This window comes from Protomyctophum parallelum (assembly GCF_964188405.1).
Source record: "Protomyctophum parallelum genome assembly, chromosome: 10".
NCBI classification, from domain to species: domain Eukaryota; kingdom Metazoa; phylum Chordata; class Actinopteri; order Myctophiformes; family Myctophidae; genus Protomyctophum; species Protomyctophum parallelum.
Genome location: NC_139704.1, coordinates 11,038,844 through 11,061,298, shown reverse-complemented (window position 1 = coordinate 11,061,298; position 22,455 = coordinate 11,038,844). Strand labels below are relative to the sequence as shown.

The 22,455-nt window shown below is 42.9% G+C and overlaps 1 protein-coding gene across 5 annotated transcripts in view; it reads right to left on the bottom strand.

Annotated features, from left to right (window-relative positions):
* The window catches only part of smap1 (small ArfGAP 1), a 106,714-nt gene extending 86,988 nt beyond the window's left edge, over positions 1-19,726 (bottom strand). For all 5 annotated transcript variants that reach the window (XM_083775877.1, XM_083775878.1, XM_083775880.1 and 2 more), the window contains exon 1: positions 19,419-19,726. In XM_083775877.1, coding sequence (XP_083632003.1) covers positions 19,419-19,536 — 118 coding nt within the window. In that variant the 5' untranslated portion in view covers positions 19,537-19,726. The remainder of the gene's footprint in view (positions 1-19,418) is intronic.
* Positions 19,727-22,455: the final 2,729 nt, after the last annotated feature.

Sequence of the window (22,455 nt, the reverse complement as noted above, 5' to 3'; positions counted from 1 at the left end):
ATCAGATCAGATTTTATTCAGAAGGTGTCTCGGTTTTAAATTAGGACCCGATTAGAGGCTCCTCGGTAATGAAGTTAAGCACTCAGCGGAAAGACGGAGAACGCATGAGAGAAAGAGAAGTGAAGAAGCTAGTGCCTGGGAGAGGACCGCTGTTAGCGTTGTTATTGTTGACACATACATTGGTCTAGAGCAGGGGGGCGGGCAGACAGAGATTTCGTGAAGCCTCATTTGAAATCGGTAGTTCATATAATGGCCTGTTGTGGCGCTGGACTGGACCCAAAAAGCCCCATAGCTCCATAGAGGCCCATGTATTTTGGCCCAACTTCACCTAGACTGTATTACCTTAATAAACATGGTCATGAATACTTTCTTCTTCCAGTCACTAGTTTAAAGTCTCATTTCTAATGTCATAATATTCTTTTTGGAAAATTATGGTCCCATTAATTAAAAAAATGACCATAAAGAAAAAAAAACATCGCGTATGTTCTGAGGGGCGTGGCTACCGTTACAGTCTATGATCGGGATTCCCCTCCCACTCGAGTCAAAATAAAAACCAACGGAGAAGAAGGGGGGAAGTCCCGCCTCGTTGTCTGGGCAGCCAATGGCCAGCTGGTCCAAAACGGAGCCAGCCAATGGCCAGCTGGTACCAAACGGATCTAGAAAGATGGCGACTTACAGTGCAGGAATAACAGGCTTCATTTTACATCCATGTTAGACCCGGCGAACGCTTTGTCCATATTTTTTACAGTCTATGGTCTAGAGTAAGGAACAACGATGAAATTCTCCTAACCTCCACCACAAAAACAGCAAACAAACTGTCCTGAACCTTTCTGTCCACAATCATACCCAATTATCCTACTCCTGTAGAGCAGTGATGGAGACGATTTGGAAACAGCGGGCATGTTAAGGACCAAATGGCAGTGGCTCAGGGGTAGAGTACAATTTACAATTTACAATTTAGGCATTTAGCAGACGCTCTTAATCCAGAGCGACTTACATTTAGGCAAGAACAAAAGCATGGGAATACATCACATAAAAGCATTTATCATGAAACATGCGTAAGCTAAGAAGGTAACAGTGGAATATCTATATGATGAAACTATACATACACTATACATAATAAACTATACATATTCACTACTATGCTAGTGGCCGGATGGTAACCGCAAGGTTGCCAGTTCAAACCCGGGCTCCCCCAGAGTTAGTGTCGAAGACACTGAACCCCTAATTGCTCCTGATGTGCTTGTCGGTGCCTTACATGGTTTCCTCCACCATCGGTGTATGAATGTGTATGTGAAGCACCTTGGATAACGGCGCTATATAAATGAACCATTTTATTTACATGGAACATGTATCTGCTCAGTAAAGCTTAATTTATGCTCCGTCATATGCACCGCAAATAGCTGATCGACAAACTCACAACATGCAGAGTCCGCCGCACGCACGCACGCGCGCGCGCGCGCGCGCACGCACGCACGCACGCACGCACGCACGCACGCACGCACGCACGCACGCACGCACGCACGCACGCACGCACGCACGCACGCACGCACGCACGCACGCACGCACGCACACACACACACACACACACACACACACACACACACACACACACACACACACACACACACACACACACACACACACACACACACACACACACACACACACACACACACACACACACACACACACACACACACACACACACACACACACACACACACACACACACACACACACACACACACACACACTCTCTACATATGTACATACGTAGATGACTGTTTGGGATAATAGCAAAGTAAGTCCATTTAAGGGGCTTCTGTTAGTGAAGTGCCAATGCAGCAGCAGCACAGTCCTACAGTGGTATTGAGGCAAGGATGGCCGTATATTAATCCTAAATGAACCAGGCTCAGCCACTATAAGCGGAACTCTAATGGATGCATATCAATAGTATGGATTTGACTTCACACACCCTGCTTTGCTTTTTGATGAGCCCTTTACGAACGCATCAATAGTGCCTGTGATGATTCTCAGGTCACTCATTTATGGAGGTTCTGGGAACTTCTGGCCATGGACTGAATGCCACCAGAGCCCTCTCTCCTGTGTCTTATTGTCCCTCTCTCCTGTGTCTTATTGTCCCAGTGTCCCTCTCTCCTGTGTCTTATTGTCCCAGTGTCCCTCTCTCCTGTGTCTTATTGTCCCAGTGTCCCTCTCTGCTGTGTCTTATTGTCCCAGTGTCCCTCTCTCCTGTGTCTTATTGTCCCAGTGTCCCTCTCTCCTGTGTCTTATTGTCCCAGTGTCCCTCTCTCCTGTGTCTTATTGTCCCAGTGTCCCTCTCTCCTGTGTCTTATTGTCCCAGTGTCCCTCTCTCCTGTGTCTTATTGTCCCAGAGCCCTCTCTCCTGTGTCTTATTGTCCCAGTGTCCCTCTCTCCTGTGTCTTATTGTCCCAGTGTCCCTCTCTCCTGTGTCTTATTGTCCCAGTGTCCCTCTCTCCTGTGTCTTATTGTCCCAGTGTCCCTCTCTCCTGTGTCTTATTGTCCCAGTGTCCCTCTCTCCTGTGTCTTATTGTCCCAGTGTCCCTCTCTCCTGTGTCTTATTGTCCCAGTGTCCCTCTCTCCTGTGTCTTATTGTCCCAGTGTCCCTCTCTCCTGTGTCTTATTGTCCCAGAGCCCTCTCTCCTGTGTCTTATTGTCCCAGAGCCCTCTCTCCTGTGTCTTATTGTCCCAGAGCCCTCTCTCCTGTGTCTTATTGTCCCAGTGTCCCTCTCTCCTGTGTCTTATTGTCCCAGTGTCCCTCTCTCCTGTGTCTTATTGTCCCAGTGTCCCTCTCTGCTGTGTGTCTAACTGTCCCAGTGTCCCTCTCTGCTGTGTGTCTAACTGTCCCAGTGTCCCTCTCTGCTGTGTGTCTAACTGTCCCAGTGTCCCTCTCTCCTGTGTGTCTAACTGTCCCAGTGTCCCTCTCTCCTGTGTCTTATTGTCCCAGTGTCCCTCTCTGCTGTGTGTCTAACTGTCCCAGTGTCCCTCTCTGCTGTGTCTTATTGTCCCAGTGTCCCTCTCTGCTGTGTGTCTAACTGTCCCAGTGTCCCTCTCTGCTGTGTCTTATTGTCCCAGTGTCCCTCTCTCCTGTGTCTTATTGTCCCAGTGTCCCTCTCTGCTGTGTGTCTAACTGTCCCAGTGTCCCTCTCTCCTGTGTCTAACTGTCCCAGTGTCCCTCTCTCCTGTGTCTTATTGTCCCAGTGTCCCTCTCTCCTGTGTCTTATTGTCCCAGTGTCCCTCTCTCCTGTGTCTTATTGTCCCAGTGTCCCTCTCTCCTGTGTCTTATTGTCCCAGTGTCCCTCTCTCCTGTGTCTTATTGTCCCAGTGTCCCTCTCTCCTGTGTCTTATTGTCCCAGTGTCCCTCTCTCCTGTGTCTTATTGTCCCAGTGTCCCTCTCTCCTGTGTCTTATTGTCCCAGTGTCCCTCTCTCCTGTGTCTTATTGTCCCAGTGTCCCTCTCTCCTGTGTCTTATTGTCCCAGTGTCCCTCTCTGCTGTGTGACTTATTGTCCCAGTGTCCCTCTCTGCTGTGTGTCTTATTGTCCCAGTGTCCCTCTCTGCTGTGTGTCCAACTGTCCCAGTGTCCCTCTCTACTGTGTGTCTAACTGTCCCAGTGTCCCTCTCTGCTGTGTGTCTAACTGTCCCAGTGTCCCTCTCTGCTGTGTGTCTAACTGTCCCAGTGTCCCTCTCTGCTGTGTGTCTAACTGTCCCAGTGTCCCTCTCTGCTGTGTGTCTAACTGTCCCAGTGTCCCTCTCTGCTGTGTGTCTTATTGTCCCAGTGTCCCTCTCTGCTGTGTGTCTAACTGTCCCAGTGTCCCTCTCTGCTGTGTGACTTATTGTCCCAGTGTCCCTCTCTGCTGTGTGTCTAACTGTCCCAGTGTCCCTCTCTGCTGTGTGTCTAACTGTCCCAGTGTCCCTCTCTGCTGTGTGTCTTATTGTCCCAGTGTCCCTCTCTGCTGTGTGTCTAACTGTCTCTCACTAGGACAAAATAACACTTGTGTGAAGTGAGCTAAGCTCTTATAAACATACATCACATTCCGTGCTCAGCCAATCAGCTGAGCACATTCCGTGCTCATACATACACACACATACACACAAAGCTGTGCATTGGAGCGGCTATAGCGATGCTCAAAATAAATCAGCTGATTTCTCACAATGAATATATTTAACAGTAACAATTATGGATTCATACACATCATGGAAGTCACTAAGCCAGTGTTTCCCAAACATTTTATGAAAGGGACCTAATTTACTATTATTATTTTTTTTTTGAGGGGCGCTAGCCTCATGTGTAGCTTTTGGTGTGTGTCCACAAACCTTGTCCTACACAAACATACATTTCCATTGACAATGAGGGAGACCCACGCCACACTTTGGGAAACACTGACAATAGATTATAGTCTAGATTGACTTATGATTTATAGACAATAATCACTTTGTCAGCAAGCACACATCTAAGAACTGTATGTGTGTGTGTGTGTGTGTGTGTGTGTGTGTGTGTGTGTGTGTGTGTGTGTGTGTGTGTGTGTGTGTGTGTGTTCTCACTCACAGTATCAGTGCACCAGTACACATGATAATCTCTAGAGATGGAATCTTATACAATAAAGGTATTAACTATACAGGTAGGTTAATAATACAGCATGCTATTAACCAGGTTAATACTACAGCATGGTATTTTACAGCATGATGTTAGCTAGGGGTTAATATTATTGCATGATATTATAACTAGGGGTTAATATAATACACTATTAACTCTGGGTTATTAAAAGTTTCCGTAGCTGCTGAATATTTCATAATAATTGCCCTCTTTACAATGCTTTTTTTATTTTTTACTGCCTTCCGAGTCTTTCTATTGAGAAATCAATTTAGCAGAGCGGCAGGCTCCAATTCTATTTACAAAAGTAATTGACTGAAATTATGCACCAGAAAATAAAGTACTCAATGAGGTACTCCAATAAGCTTCACACACACACACACACACACACACACACACACACACACACACACACACACACACACACACACACACACACACACACACACACACACACACACACACACACACACACACACACACAATCGTAAGTACTCATTTTAAGAAGAAAAAGAAAAAAAGAGGGGTTTAGGCTACTTTAATATCTCTACACTTGGTCTATCAATAAATGTGTGTGTTCATGTCAATGTGTTCACAAGGTTTGTCCATATGTGTTCAAATACAATGTCCATGTATTTGCCAGATAAATGAGATAATGATTGCGTTTACTTTACAATAGGCCTAATAAATGTTTCCCTTAAAAAAAGCCTGCACTACAGACATATTTCACCCAGATTTAATTTCTTTGCTAAATAGTTAATGGATCGATTTTGAATCATTGAATCGTATCGCCATGAATGAACCAATATTGTCCATAAATCGTAACGTATAGCTGTTAAAATGTTTGTTAAACCCCTGATATCAAAGTCTATAGAAGGAAAGATATCAAATGTAACAAGGGATGACACAGAGGTCTACTCTACACCAATAATAATAATACTAATTTAATTCTATAAAAGGATTTCAGAAGTGACCTTAGAAAAATATAAAATATGAAGAGAACAATATTTGGCTTCTCATAAAAGGCACTACATTTGACAAAAAGCACCAGGGACAAAACAGTAGGATGTTAGATCCATTGTCAAAGCGTATACCAGAATCTAGGATCCATTCCAAAGGTAAAATGTAATTCAATATTATGCTCTTTCAGTGCTGTGTAAGTGGCTGTAACACACAAACATACGCCTCAGTCAAACAAATAACGTGCAGTAGAGTTATACTGTATGATGTATGAAGAACAAAGCCCGCCTGTGGTACCATATCACACAAAAGCACATTGCAATAAATACACATGCACAGTTGCACACACTCACATAATTGCTAATGCGCTAGCAGTTGACCTGATTGCAAACAAATGTCTACTTTCTCCGAACCCCCCACGCATTCTGCAAACACACATCCAAGCCAGTATGAACGCCCAAACAAAAACTAGTGTTAACATTTGTACACACACACACACACACAAACACACCCCCCCCCCCCCCCCCAGTGGTTGCAAGAGACCCAAAAGAGAAATTTGATGTGTCTTCGTGACCCAAACTAGTGAAAAATGGACGATCTACAAGCTTATTACTTTATTTTCTTAAAATTGATGGAATTTCTTTCTAAACCCAATAATCCTACTATAAATGCGCCACGTCTCTGCGTGTCTGTCTGTCTGCATGCGTGTGTGTGTACAGTTGTAATGCACGTAACTTGAGAACCGTTTGACCCACCGACTTCACATTCGACACACGCGTTCCACACCCCCACAGGGATATGGGGTAGGGCTGCACGATATGAAAAATTCATATCACGATATATATGGCAGATATCTCGATATCGATACGATATAATATATATCACGATATATAGGGCAGATATCTCGATATCGATACGACACGATATATCGTGCAGCAACATATTTTCTTAATGGGCGTGGCTAGCGATTCAGGGCTGGAGCCAGGCTACAACAGGACAGAGGGACAAACGGAGTGATGGTTTATTTTCCGAGGGGCACAGGCTAAAACAGAGGGCTGGCTTTAGAAGTGGACGATATATCGATATGTCGACGATATATCTATATCGCGATACCGTTGCCTTTTTGCGATACTGATATTGTGCATGTTCATACCTCGATACCGATACGATAACGATATATTGTGCAGCCCTAATATGGGGTATCGAGTCGGTCGGACCCACGGTTCTCCAGAACCACCACAAAAGGCTCTGGTCAGGCTCTGCCAGTGGGCCTAATGAGGCCAACTCCTTTCACCTGTGCAATTTCCAGCCTCTGCCTCAGCCAATTGAGGATCAACCAATCAGGCTCTGCCAGTGGGCCGAATTGATGCCACGTACACTTTTCAGTTTGCAGTCTTCACACACAGGCACATACACAGATCTCCATGTGGGACCCATGTCGGGGGCACTCGCTGATCAGCCTGCGTCGGGGCCCACTGACATCTAGTTACGCCACTGCATGGCAACACCCACACCTGCCAATTGATTACTTAACCAGTCCACTTTTCACAGTCAGTTTTCAGCACTCTTCAGACACAGGCAGACAGACAGATACAGAGATCTCCATGTGGGACACAGACAGACAGTTAAGATGGGTGCTATGAGAAGTTGACAACGGGTATTATTAGGTTTCCAAGTTGCACCGTTCAAGTAGGCCAGAGGCCGACGGGCACGTACAGGTCTAGTTAAAAAAAATCAAGAAACAAACTAAAAAGGGATATTTACTTAAGTTGTAATTCATAAAAATGTGTCTGCAGTGCAAACTAAAATGCTAACTATGGTCCCATAGTTTGGGAACCACTGCAGTAAACTAAGGATTACTGTATTATGTGTGAGCGCACCCCAAGCAGACACACACTGCAGAGCCTAGATGAGTGACAGCGGAACTCTCCAACTCGGGATTTGGTAATATTTGTGTGCGTGCGTGTGTGCCATTCAAAAATGAAATTAAGGCCCTAACTGTCAACATGCGGACTCAAATTGGCAAATTTAAGTGTGCCTGCACATTTATACCTTTGTATTTGTGTATTTACAGGACATGCATTCATTCATAATCTATACATATAGGGCATTTTACACACACATTATATAGTATTCTACACATTATATGCACATACACAGCACTGTACATATTTGTGTGCGGGTGTGCATGTACAGTGTGTGCGTGTGTGTGTGTGTGTGTGTGTATCTCAATGGGAAAGTGTGACAGTGACATTGACGAAGACGACAGCAGCAGACAACCGTGTCACACCGTACTCTCCCAGTCTCCCTCAGACCTGTGGCCTTTCAACGGCCTGTCAACACGTTTACCAGGACACGCCCTGATGACTGCCAACCAACGGTAGGGAAGTTGAAATGCACAGCCTTACTACTTGCCTTAAATCTAAGATTTTGGAGCACTGTCTGTTTGCAAGAGCACCGTTTGTGCCATTTCAGTGTCCCTGAAACTGCAATAATATATGATAAAGAACTCTACGCCTTTATGGCCATGTGCAGTTGTATTTGTCCTTATTCTATCTTTTTTCATTTCTATTCCCTATACAGACTTGGGAATAAATCACTTATTATTATTATTATTATTATCTGGAACCACACATACCCCCTTAGTCTGGCCAATCCCACCAGAGACTTTTCTCTTGTCTCTCCCTCACACTGTCTTCGTCTCAGATTTGTCTCTCTCTCAATGAAGAACATAATTCAAAGAGGAGAAATTGAAGAACAAACGAAGCAATTGAGAGACTGCTTAGTTAAATGTGATTTGTCTCCATCTTAAATGAAGGTCTCTTCTCTACCATCCCAGATGGAAACCTTGTGGTGCCTGCACTCAATGTAATTGTACTTATGATGCACTACTATTTAGTTTTTAAGCAATAAGCACCCATAGAATGGGAAAACTATATCCATCAAAGTGCCCATAAGGAGTCACACAATGTCAGATTAATTTGATAACCTGCCCCTGTGCTTTCCGCTGCCAGCCAAACATCCGGCCGGTTACTTTAATATACAGTAATAGAACAATATAACCATTACACATTTTGAAATATTTGTCCATTCAAGTCAGAGTGTAAAGAAATCACCGTATTCTTTCATGAATGACAGTATGGCTGCACTTGACCACAAGGCCACCATGTTGAGCAGTACAACATTGTGAACTATATGCCTGATGAGAGCACCTGGAGAGGATACATGGATGAACGGGAGTGTACCCTGTTAAATCTACACTGAAAGTATTAGTCATAAATTAGCCAATAGCAAAAGAGTGCTTCCGCAGAACACTGGAGAACTCAGCATCATGTTTAAGGAGACTGCTACTGTAGTTCATTCAAGTCAGCCAACCAGTCACTAAATAAAAGTTGCCTTGTAGCTACAAAATTCTATCTCATTATCAAATTTAATGAGATGCCTGGAGCGACACCTTATAGCTAGAAAATTCAATCTAATTATCAGATTTAATGAGATGAACTGAGAAACAATTTAAAACCAATACATAAATATGGAAAATGGGGAGTGAGTCTGCAGTTCTTTCAAGTTCTGGCAAGGGGGAGTTTGTTAAACAGCTTTGGAGCCAGAAGGGAGAAGAGTCTAAGAAGATATGCAAACTCTGTATGGAGCATTGGCCAGCATGTTATTGTTAACCCATTTAGGCCTGGCGTCAAAATAAAAAAAACGTTTGCTCTGAAAGAATATACAAAGATTTGTGCCGCATTTTTACGATAAAAAAAAAATAGCAGACCTACAAGCTATGAGCTTGTAGATCTGCTATTTTTCAATAGCTAAAGTATAACATAATTAATTTAGTTAAAACACCAAAAGGGTTTCGCGTCCAGAATTCTGAACAGGTTTTCTGTGAAATAGCTGATCCAAGTAAGCAGGGTGGGGACAAATAAAAACCAAAACAGCCAATCAGAGAGAGTAGCCATTTATCAACTTCATTTTTCTCGTGTTCCAGTTCCAATTTTGTTTGCTAATTTCTTTGTGTCATCACTTACAATTCGACTTGTTTAATCTGCATCGTGATTGCGTTCTCTATCCTGATTGGATAAAATAGGTATCCTGACTTGAAAGTGCATTTTCCGTTTAATAAAAAGCTGGAGACATGGAGACTGCTGTTACTGAAGAAACACTCTATAGCAATGAGTACTATCACAATATAGAGCTTCTTAACTCTTATTTTAAACAAAGAAAATCACGTACTCTACTTACTCTCGCCTTTCAAACAAAGAATTCAAATTCCCATTCTAAAGTTAGGTCTTACTCAAAACTAATTCACAAATATACCTCCTTCACAATTGGTCAATTCATTATAGAACACAACCACAGACCCTGAAATGACATTACACCTTCAGGTAAAAGTAGGTCTACAGTCTACACTATGATAATCAGAATCAGGATTGTCACCATGAAAGCCACAACCTTCCCAGGTCTCAATGACGAAATAGATTTTTTCCCTTTTCTCTAAAAAGGTTTCCTCCTCCTCACACACTGTTCACAGCTTTTTTCTGGTGTTTTTTGGGGGATTCTGTCTTTACATTTTTTATTTATTTTCTTACAAAACTCGTTTTTATACCCATGTATTTGGAACCATATGGACTGTTATGATGTAGAATTTGCGGACATTGATGTTCTTAAAAAGGTTATCTTTTAAAAACAAAGAAGGGTCCCGCGGCGCACACTGTCAGAAACTTGCCAAAAATGTTGCTCTTTATTGGTCAAAGTTTCGGTCGATTAGACCTTCATCAGGACAGACAATGTTTTGTCCTGTCCTGATGAAGGTCTAATCGACCGAAACGTTGACCAATAAAGAGCAACATTTGTTGCTCTTTATTGACCAATAAAGACAATGTTTTGTACTGTCCTGAAAACTCCTGATGAAGGTTTTATAGACTGAAACGTTGACCAATAAAGAGCAACATTTTTGGCAAGTTTCTGACAGTGTGCGGGACCCTTCTTTGTTTTTCAAAGATAACCTTTTTAAGTATGCTTTATTGCCCTATTGCATCGGCCTTTTGCTAATGACATTGATGTTCTGACATTTATTGTGCCGACATGTATTAGACTGACAGTGACACTGATTGCTGTCAAGTGTTTTCAATCATGATGGTCGCTATATAATGACGTCTTGCTGCATGTCATAACTATGGGACACTGACGAAGGCTGATTGCCGAAACGCGTTGGTCCTCCCTTTTTGTAATGATCTTTGCCATGCCTTAAACTTACAATAAAGCCTCACTGGAACAGAGTGCCTTGGATCCTCTTCTTTATTTTCATGATTTAACCTCGCCAACGAGCACCTGTATTCAGTTCAACAAACAAAGGACCGGCCCAGGCGGTAGCGTAACCGTCTGGGCACCCGACTGGTAATCCAGTCGCAGTGTGCCGCGGGTTCGACTCCCTAAGCCCGACACGGCCTTTACTGCATGTCTTCCCCCATCTCTCTCCCGTTTTCTGTCAGCCTACTGTCTGTCCCTTCAAAAAACCAATAAAAGGCGTAAGCTGCAAAGAAAAAATCTAAAAAATTATAAAACAAAGGACCACGGCAGTGCTCCCTTCCTTTATTCAATGTAAGAATCAGAATCACTTTATTTTCACAGAATAGTTTTACATCAGTGATTCATTTCCTTTATATATATATATATTTCTTTGTGCGCACTCGAACATCGTTTTGTAGTCTTCCATGAGAGGAGAGATGACAAAGGTATAGTGAGAGCAAAGATCAAAGAGAAAGAATTAAACAGAACAAATACCGTAGATATGTATTTTTAACAGATGCATAGTCCACCATGGGCACCGTTAGAGGTGCGACAGTCCTAGCAGGAAGACCATCCTTCTGTATGAAACAATACAATCTCCATAACGGTCCATTACTATGAGATGGATGCGTCTACACGTGCTGTCACCTTGTTCTTCCACCACTGAATGGGACTAGAAACTGTGCATCTAGGTGTAACCCATCACTTAATTAGGCTGTTGGTAAAGAATTGTGAATGTGGTACTAGGGGTCAACAGTTAAACCAAATGATTTAATCTATTACCAAAATAATCTATTAGAATACAATAATGGATATGAAAAAAGGCTGATCTACAAGCTCACTTGCATGCAGATCTATGGTGTGCCGTTTCTAGTATGGTGGCTTCTAGTACTTTTTATGATGCATTTGTCCATATAAAAACATTATAGGAAAAGGGCAACAAATATGCAATGACAAGATTCAAGGACTGGCTCTAACTGGTTTCAAGCTGGAATCCTAGGATATCTTGCAACCTACTTTTGGTACTGACCCCTCTGGCTGATAAATGCTGCTCAAAGGGCTGAATAAAACATTACTATGCTGAAATTAAGTGCAATCCCCCCATTTAATGAAGGTTAAAAGCTTCTTTCCAATTAATAAGTGCTGCTCTTGGACCAAGTAAATCACCCCCAGCAGCTTCACATCTTCAATTAAGGCTGAGAAGCTGCAGCCAGGAATCTGAGCCAGGCAAGAAAAGAGGACGCTTGTAGCTAAGTGATACACTGCTCCCTGGTGGCCACTAGGTGTACTGCATGGCTGAGTGTTAATAGACTTCTTTGCCAAGGACAAGATTTCACACACACACACACACACACACACACACACACACACACACACACACACACACACACACACACACACACACACACACACACACACACACACACACCTTAGAACGAATAAAGTAGAAAATAGACCAAGTATCAACAAAGAACAGTCATGTTATATGAGAAGATGTGAACCCTGACTAAAATTGTCAGGGTTAAAGCAAGGTTGCCTTGTCCAAAATGACCTCCAGGCCTACTGGTTTATAAACAGTACTACTGTACAATAATCCCTTACATTACAACTACAAGATAGGAGATATTTGTAGCCATTTTGTGAGCAGAAATTAAGAGCCTGAGGATTGCAGCACCCAGATCCCTGAACAATGATTCCTAAACTCTTGAAACACAGGATCTATTCAGACAGACAGATCAACAGAAAGTAAGCTAGGCGTGCCACCTGCTGGTGATGAGAGGAACAGCAGGGGAGCCAGACACCCGTTAATGGTTCTGAACTACCAGCCTGGGGACTCTCAGCTGTTAAAGCTGGTTTTAAAATCGCAAACTAATTAGCACTTGGTTGGGACAGAATCCAGATGGACCAGTTCAATACCTGGTGGAATCTGGCAAGAACCATCACAGTCACAGAGGATGACTCATAAAGAAATAATTGTGGCGCCTGCCTGGTAGCTCAGCCAGTTAGTACACAGACCATATGCTCCTCCTGTTTGAATCCAAACCCCGTCAAGACTCACATGTCCTTCCTCTAGCTCTCTCTGCCCTTGGTTTCGCCTTGTCTCTCTACATCAGAGGTTTTTAAACATTTTGTGTGCTCAAAGGCACACCACTGGGCAAGTCAAAATCTCAAAGCACACCTGTATTCATGGTGCAAATAGCCAGTCTACAAACCATGGCATGCAGCCATAGACTTGGCTGAAACAACTATGACTGACAAGAAAGCAGATGACAGCCTGACACACTAAAGACAGTTCCATTATCAAACAACACTCTGGACCCTCAGATGTGTTCATTATAATGTTAGATAGAACAGATTTGGGAGAATGGGGTATTAACTGGCATGACAAAACAGCTTAAGGCTTACACTAACAAAAGAGGATTAGTAGTATGTAGTACCAAAATCGTGGCACTTTTGACACAAACCCCAAAGTCATGTACTTGACAGGGTAACAAAAAGAATAGCCTCGTGTAGCCGGACAATCTCCGAATGCTATATGGAGTCTGGAACTACACCTCCCTAAATCCGACAGAAATAAACTGCTAATGCACAGCAAAATCCTATTTATATAAAACATTACCGTGCAAATACAATACAAACGATAGACAGTAGACACGTCCACTTGTGTAAAACACGGCATGTAAGTGTAAGGCTTCCAGATATCACACCGCAGGTGTGTTGTGTACAGTCCTCAGGGATGTGGAGATGGGCATGGAAGAGTGGTCCAGGCTCTGGAGCACAGAGCCCTGGACACATGTGTGTACTCTAAAACCACTATACTATATGAGGGTGTTACTGTGTTGAATCTTGATGTACAAAGACAAAGTTTCTATTGTGGTCTATTGTACTCAATTCATCATCATGACATAATATAATGCTGCATTACATATCAAGATGTGCCATTTATGCCAGGCTGTGGGTGTGTACATGTCTGTAATTAAAGGGGCATGACACCCTGGTTGTGTCATTTGCTTTCTGGTGCAGGTAAAAAAAAAAAAGGTACAAACATGGCAAGGCTGACTTTATCGTCCCTACGTTGGATGATGTGGGGTGTGCAAAAGTTCTGCTCGTCACACCGCCCAAACTATTGCAAACGGTGGGCCGATGGCACTTTGTTGTACGCATACTTCAGAAGAAATCAGATGAAATGACTCTCCCTACCAGGAAGTGGCAGTAGTCTGCAGAAGCCTGCAATCCTCAGCTTGGCATTTTTGCGCTAGTTCATAGTACTGCTTTGGAGCTGATCGGTATAGGAATTGAGAATATGGTATCTATTTAGTTAAAAATGTGCGACCGCCAATGTTTCTGGCTTATCTAGGCTTGCTCCTGCATTAGTGTTTCTTTCTCTAGAGGCGGCACAGCACATATGTATTTCATGGCACAGCAGAAAGAGGTACCATGGCCCGGGCGGCTAGTGTAGTGGTCCGGACACCTAGGCGTCAGCCTGAAGGTGTGTTGCGATCCTTATGACCTTTGCCGCGTGTCACCCCCCCCCCCCCCCCACCCCCCCATCTCTCTCCCCATTTCCTGTCACCATACTGTATGTACACTATCCAATAAAGGCAGAAAAAGCCCCAAAATATATCTTTAAAAAAAAGAAAGAGGTACCAAGGTCTTAAGGTCATGACAAAATGTGTGACCATCTTGTGGATTTCACACAACTTACATGGAGGTCTTTAAATATGTGGCATGAAAACCACTAGGTTGAACTCTGCTAATAAACAAACTGCAACGATTTACATTCAGACACTGACGTTATGTGATTGTCACATATTTCAGCGGGTCACCAATTTCACCATAACACCACCATGCTGGAGTGAGCGAGTGGCATAGATATTGGGTATTGGAATTTGGCTTCTCTCTGTGTGTGTGTGTGTGTGTGTACTAGACTAGTTTATAGTTCTCCCTCAGACAGTACAAATCCTTTCATCTTACTGTGAGTGAGTGGTGTGCATTTCAAATCACACACACACACACACACACACACACACACACACACACACACACACACACACACACACACACACACACACACACACACACACACACACACACACACACACACACACACACACACACACACACACACACACACACACACACACACACACACACACACACACACACACACACACACACACACACACACCGCAGAAGGAGTGGAATTACAGCTGAGGAGCTCAGGTGAGTCACCACACTGCAGCAGTGATCAGAACAGAGACACCACACCCAGATGCCAGGCCCACAGAAGATTGTGGGTAAATGAACACTGACAATTTATCTATAGAGGGTATGCACATGCATAAAGTGAGTGGGTCAACTTGGGTCAAAGTAGTTTTTTGCCACTCAAGGCCTATTCATACTAAAAAAAATACAACATGAAACCACACCGTGGTGGTAAGCGACTCACCGCTCACCTAAACATCTCTCTGGTTTTACTAACCACCGTTTCGGAGGTCACCTCACCTTATCACCTAAAACTGGAGTATGAATAGGCCCTAATAGGCCTTCAGCAGGCGTTCCCGCATGATGATGTCACGTGCATACCATCTATATGACATATAGTGTATACTAGTACTATACTGTATTTAGATATATAGGCCTTTCCACAATACAAAAGCAACTGTGTTATTATTACTACCCTAAGTGTGATGAGGCCAGAAATAGCTATCTGTGTGACAGAACATGTGAGTCATGCGGTGAAGCTGGCCGAGTTCCAGCATATCAAAAGGATCCTCCATGAACAGCAGTTATACAGTTTATAGTCTACGTGGTTTGTGGTTTCCTTATAAACAGACACAACAAGAGTGTCTATGATCAAACCCATATAGACCTATAACAGTTCCTTTTCGTTATTATTTTATTTAGATTTACGTAAAACAAATTACTCCACTCTGTTGTTCTGCACTGCATTACTTACTTCTCCATGATCTATTCTGCAATCAATGTATTTTCACCTATTCCTGTCTGCTCCTCCATGTCTGCACATGGGTTCACCTGTTGTACAGCACCACATAGGTACAGTAAGATAATAAATAAAGAGAATATGTATTCATGAAGTGCCTTTCAACAAACTTATTAATTAATGAAAATTACCACAGAAACCAGAAAAAGTGCTCGTCGGAGCACAAGTCTCCGCCAGGTCCGGTAATTTATCGTGGGCGAGCAATGTTGATGGAATATGAAGAATCAGACAGATCCATATTGATCACATGACTATGGAGATGCTGCGTACAGATATGCAAAACCATTTTTAGCAGCTTCACTCTTCAGTATAGAGATATATACAGATACCAGCTTTTCCTTCCTGATACGGATTGCCTATGCGATACCAGTGTGTGTGTGTGTGTGTGTGTGTGTGTGTGTGTGTGTGTGTGTGTGTGTGTGTGTGTGTGTGTGTGTGTGTGTGTGTGTATGTGTGTGTGTAGCCTTGCGTGGCATTAGCGTTACAGCGTCACTGCACGTTTGCATAGTAAGTGTGCGACCTTTGGTCGCAATAAAACTTTTCTTGACATTGACAAGTCTTAAAACTACGATTAACACAACAAAGAGGCTAAAACCCCTGTTAGTGCAAACTAACTAACTATTAAGATAAAAGGAAGATTGTGTAAGGATTATGAACTCCTAGAAGCTCACTAGTTGCTTGTAATTAAGGCTTCAACGAACGATTATTTTGTTTTAATTAATTATATTACTTTAGACCATAAAATGATGGTAAACTAAGGCCATTACGTGCAAAATAATGCTAAATGTTGAACAAAGGTTATCTGAAACCAGAATTTTAAAAAGACAAGCATTCAACATGTATAGCGTAGAATCCCTTAGATTACTCTACAGTGCATTGCTCTGGGTGAGTGCATCACCTAAATGTCTAATGTTAAAATATATGGCTGCCAAACTTTTAATAAGCAGAGTTAGGAAACAGTGTCCATTAGTATGGGTGGGACACAGTCACACTGGGTTATATAGAGGGTAATAAGGTAATGATTAGGCAGAGCTATTTCCTCTCTCACTGTGTGAATGGAGAGAGCAGAGGATGAGCAGAGAGAAGAAAGGAATAATGGAGGGTTGACAGCATGGAGAGAAGAGATAAGCAGCACCTTTCTCTCTGTCACAAGTCACGCGTGCCCAATCTGCCCATCATCTCTCCCACCCTGCCCCTCCCCCCCTTCTCGGCAATAACACTGACACTGTACATGCCAAGCTCCCACCACCTCAGAAACACCAACTAACACACTTATTAAGAAGGATTAATAGGACTAATTCCTAACACGCGGTATGAATAGCGTACTCAAAATGAGAATCGCACAAACAGAAGCTATAAGTCCACCTTGCCTTGCAATGTGACACAAAACTGTAACATACAACCTACAGTACTAACAATGGAAACATTGTTGTAAGCCACACTATTATCGTGGCCACCTGTCACCACCACCGGCAGTAACAGTGTAATGTACACTAAATGTGAAAAATATCCAACACGATTCTACACATTGCACAACTGAGAAAATAGTGCTGTAGTGCATTGTGTGTGCCATGTACTGTACATTTCACAACAAAAGACCAGAGTAACATAAGTGGGGCGTGGGATACAAGGCTTTACAAAGTAGCCTGTATGGGTTTAGCGCTTGGAATTCTGGGTAACATGACAAACACTGCCTGCAATGCACCGACTCCAAATGTTTATCAAACAACAAACTTGATAAACTGGTCAGATCCAATAGCCCTGAGCCGTGTCAGTTCAGAGCTATTGGCTCTGCTTAACGTTTCACTCTTATTTGGTGACCATCATTCCATACAAGCTAACATTTAACCACTTTAACGCCAGTGTCCCAATTCTGCTGCATTCACATGGAATCAGGCAAGCAGTACACCGAAAACAGCAAAACTGCTGGACGGCACGGAACGGTAAAAATATTAAATATATAAATATTAAGTTTAACATTGATGCCGTCTGTCGTTACCGTCGCCGGTTCTGGCTGCCGTGACATACTGTTCCGTTTACCATCCTGCTCCCGTCCACTAAAATGAAGTCTGGTTTTCCATCTACCGCTTGCCTGATTCCATGTGAATGCAACATAAGTCAAAACAAATTAAAAGATTAATTTCTAAAATAGCACATCTACAAGCTTGCAGTTACAACACGTGCGCATGCAATTTCAGCTTGTAGATCAGCTACTTTTGAAATAATGCAATTTATGTGGTTTATTAAGCTCAAAACCAGCTTTCCAATGGGCTCTGTGCATCACTGTAGTACCAGGTGTCCAGAAGGTGGCATATTTCCGGTTCAGTATACTACGGCTTTGTTTGATTGGCTCAGAAAACACAACTTACACCTTTATGTGCATCCAGTTCAAACCTGCTGTCAACTCAAGCATGAAACTATAGGGAAAACAACAGGAACAGGAGACAGGTATATGCCACCTTGCTTCTAGAAACCTAGTTAGTAGTCAATGTTGTGTCAAATCATGTGACTCCCATTGGAAATGCATTGCGAGCTTGCATCAGTAAACAAGTCTCATGCATTAGCTATACATCAATCTGTTGTGAAGGTGTGAGTCAGGACTGTCAGGCCTGGGTGCAGCAGACAGGCAACACTGATGTGGGTGTTTTTGAAGATTAATACAAACACACAGTATAACTGTCAAGCTGGGAGGAGTCCACGTGACGTGTGAAGGTCATAAATGGCAATGACATAACATGTGTAAACTAACACAGTGTGCCACGTCATTCCATGTTATAACAGAAGGGGGATAGAGGCACGTGCAAACCGTAGTGAAAACACGTCAGCACAGTATGATGACGTAAAACTCTAATCTCAGTCACAGGTGATTGGGGGGGGGGGGTGTTGGTTTCCCAGCAAAAAATAATAATAAATAGTGTATTTTAATGCTGCTCTGCTGACGTGCTCTGCTTCATTCATTTGGATACCCGGGTAGCTCGTACACACACGACGCGTTTTCCGTTCATAAATAAACCAGTCAAGGACATGACATGGATACTGGATACTACTAAAGCAGTAGCAGGAGGGATGCGATCGTGCACGCGCGCACGCCCCCGTCACACTGTCTCCACACACACACACACACACACACACACACACACACACACACACACACACACACGCTGACCGTGACATTGTTGGCGTTACGAGCGGCTCACGCACTGGTCATCACTACACTACACTCACTGACAAGCGCTACACCAGCATTGGTGACCTGTCGAATTTGGGGACTGCACAGGCTTCCTGACTGCATGTTTTGCAACAGGGGGCGGATGCTTAGCATGGAAAGAACACGTTTATGTTTTAGATCTGGTAGAATATTTTTGTATGCTTTATATCGGATGAATACTGTGGGGGTCAATGCTAAGTATATGGTACATATGTTCCAAAAAGCCTTCAAAATCTAGAAGAATGCAGCTTAAGCTTAAGTATAACAAACCAACCAACACCAATAAATGGACACAATCAACACCAACGGCGTTTCAACTTACCTTTGGCCTCGCAGTCAGCACAATACTTGTTGTCATCTTCCCTGAGCATTTTATTCAGAATAACCTGGTGCTGCTCGTTCAGTTTCAGGGCTTTCTCTCTCTCTGAGCGCGTCGTCATCTCTCCACAGTGTGTGTGCACGGCCTGCTGGGCTGTGGGTTAAGTCGTGATGCACAAAACACACTGACACCTTCCCCGGATCAAACTTTTCTACTTATCATGTATTATAAAAGCAGGGACATCATCACCATGCATGCAGAATCACACAGCAGCAGCAGCGCAGTCAGCTTGCATTCAGCTTTGTAAACTGCTAAAGGAATATGGTTGCCATGCATCGACAGTTGCGTCACTTCAAGTTCATCTCACTGTCCTTTCAAAGTAAAAGTCACAGACTCCAAACTGTCCACGCGTGGTTTTGTTGTTAACTAAGGGCCAAGCCAGGTAACACATTGGGCATGTCATTATGCGATAATAATAATAATAATAATAATCTTAATTATTATTATTATTATTTTGATAATAATAACAAGGGTAATAATAATAATAATAATAATAATAGTAATTGCGACCCAAGGTCGCAATTAACTATGGAATCGCACATTTCCCGTCAGTTGGTGTGTCTAGCATCATATATATAATTATTTTATTTTATTTATTTATTTTTGTGCCCACTGCCTAGGTCTCGTGACATTATCAGGGATGGATCTTTTCTACAGTATATGCCCCCATAGACTCTATGGGATGGATGGAGATGTGGAGACCCTGATGTCATAGTAAATGCGACCTGCTGTCGCAGTTAAGCCCATATATGGAGATCCCTGATGTCATCAATATTGGCCAGCAACTCTGGCCTCAAACCCTTAGATCTCCATATATGGATATATGTCAGAACCTGTTCAACATTCCATATGTTGTTCCTTCCCCATCCATCCTTCCTCTTCGATGTCTCCCTTTTGACTTATACCTGTTCATTCGCTACGCTGAAAACACTCAAACGCTAATCCACGCCTTTGTTTTTTCTCGGCTTGACTACTGCAATGCACTCTTTTCAGGACTCCCTAAGAAAACGACTGACAGATTACAACTTGTCCAAAATGCAGCAGCTAGAGTTTTAACTAGAACTAAGATGAGAGAACATATTACTCCAGTTTTGGCATCACTGCACTGGCTTCCGGTTGTTTTTAGGATTGACTTTAAAATTCTGTTACTTGTCTATAAAGCTCTCAATGGTCTCGCACCTCCGTACCTCCGTGACTGCCTATCTAGATATGTCCCTAGCCGCCCCCTCAGGTCCTCCAATGCTGGCCTACTTGAAGTGCCTAAAAGAATGTGCACAAAAAAGTATGGTGAGGCAGCTTTTTGCTTCTATGGCCCAACAGCCTGGAATAAACTTCCATTCGAGCTCAGACACGCACCCTCTGTAGACATTTTTAAATCTCAACTCAAGACTCACCTCTTCACCCTTGCTTTTAGTTGAGTTTTATTTTTATTTTTGTATGTGTTTTTATTTATTTTATGTTCTTATATTCGGTTTTGTTCTATGCTATTGTTCTATCATTTTAACTACTTGTGTTTTATTGTATTTTATTTTTGTGTCCTGCCCTGTGAAGCACTTTGAGCTGCATTTATGTATGAAAAGTGCTATACAAATAAAGTTTATTATTATTATTATTATTATTATTATTATTATTATTATTATTCAAATTTCAAACTCTAGACGGGCCTGCCCCAAAGTTATTAGTGCAGCCGCCCGGCAGCCGGCGAAAACTAGAGTTCTCAACAGGCCCGAAAATGAAGGCCCGGCCGGGCCCTCATCAAACCCTGTACACTGTCCCCGCTACCTTAGATCTCTGTATGGAGCCTGTTCTGACATTCCATATGTTGATCTGATCTCATCAAACCCTGTACACTCAAGACACTTACCGTTATATGGCCAGTACAGAATTCATTCCATGTTGACCTGACCCCCCCAAAGCGCCAGTGCTCGCCCAGCAGTCTACTGTCAACGAGGTGGATGCGTGCATGCTTCTCGCCCTCTCTGCGTCTTACTGGTAATAATAATTATTATAATTATTTATTATTAATCATTTTATTATTGTTACATTAATATAATAATAGTAGGCTAATAGTAGGCCTAATAATAACACACCAAACCACTTTAAAGCAATAATCATTCATTTTCCTGATCCATTTTTATGGCGTTAAACATGTAACAGAGGTCATCAATGCATGTTCACTAAAAAGTGAAAAGACTTCGTATGCCCACCAGCAGCAACAATCCAACAGATTTTGATCAGTCGCCAGAGCCCACGGCCCTATGACCTCCTGAGATACCCTCAGCTCAGTCGAGGGCATGCATGGGCATCTGCATCATCACCTGGTGCATAGTCCAATCTTAATCCATTACACCAGTGGTTCTCAAACATTTTTGAGGGGCGCCTATGTCCAGCTTTGAGGTCTGTGTAAACTGTAAACACAAACATTTAAGACAAAAGTGTGTAAACACAAACATTGAAGAAAAAGTGAGGACGCAAATTGTGATTGGCCAGAATGAGGTGATGTATGATGATACGCCCCTCACTTCTCCCCTAGTTTACCATGGATGGAACCACTAACCACTAACTCTGTGTACAAATGCAACCAAATGAACCCATAAGCGTTCATTTGCCAGTTACGGGCTGTAACTGGCAAATGGTCCGTTGGGTTCCTATAACTATCAGTCATTTAGCTGGGGAGCCCCTGCATAACCCTCAAGGACCACTGGGGGCCCCTGCAGCCCCCTCGAGGACCACTGCATTACTAACCTCGCCTCACCAGGCTTTCCAACTGTATTACACTACTACCATTTAAGGCACACACAAAAAAGGAGCAATACACTGGTTTGGTTTGAATGGTAGACACACAGGGGAACATATTTTAATGTTCAAGGATTTCTGTTACACTAAGACATGGGCATGGCACAGGCACAATCTGTGTATTCCTAATCATAATTAAATAACTGCTAATAAAATACTACAAAAATACAGTACATGTCTAACA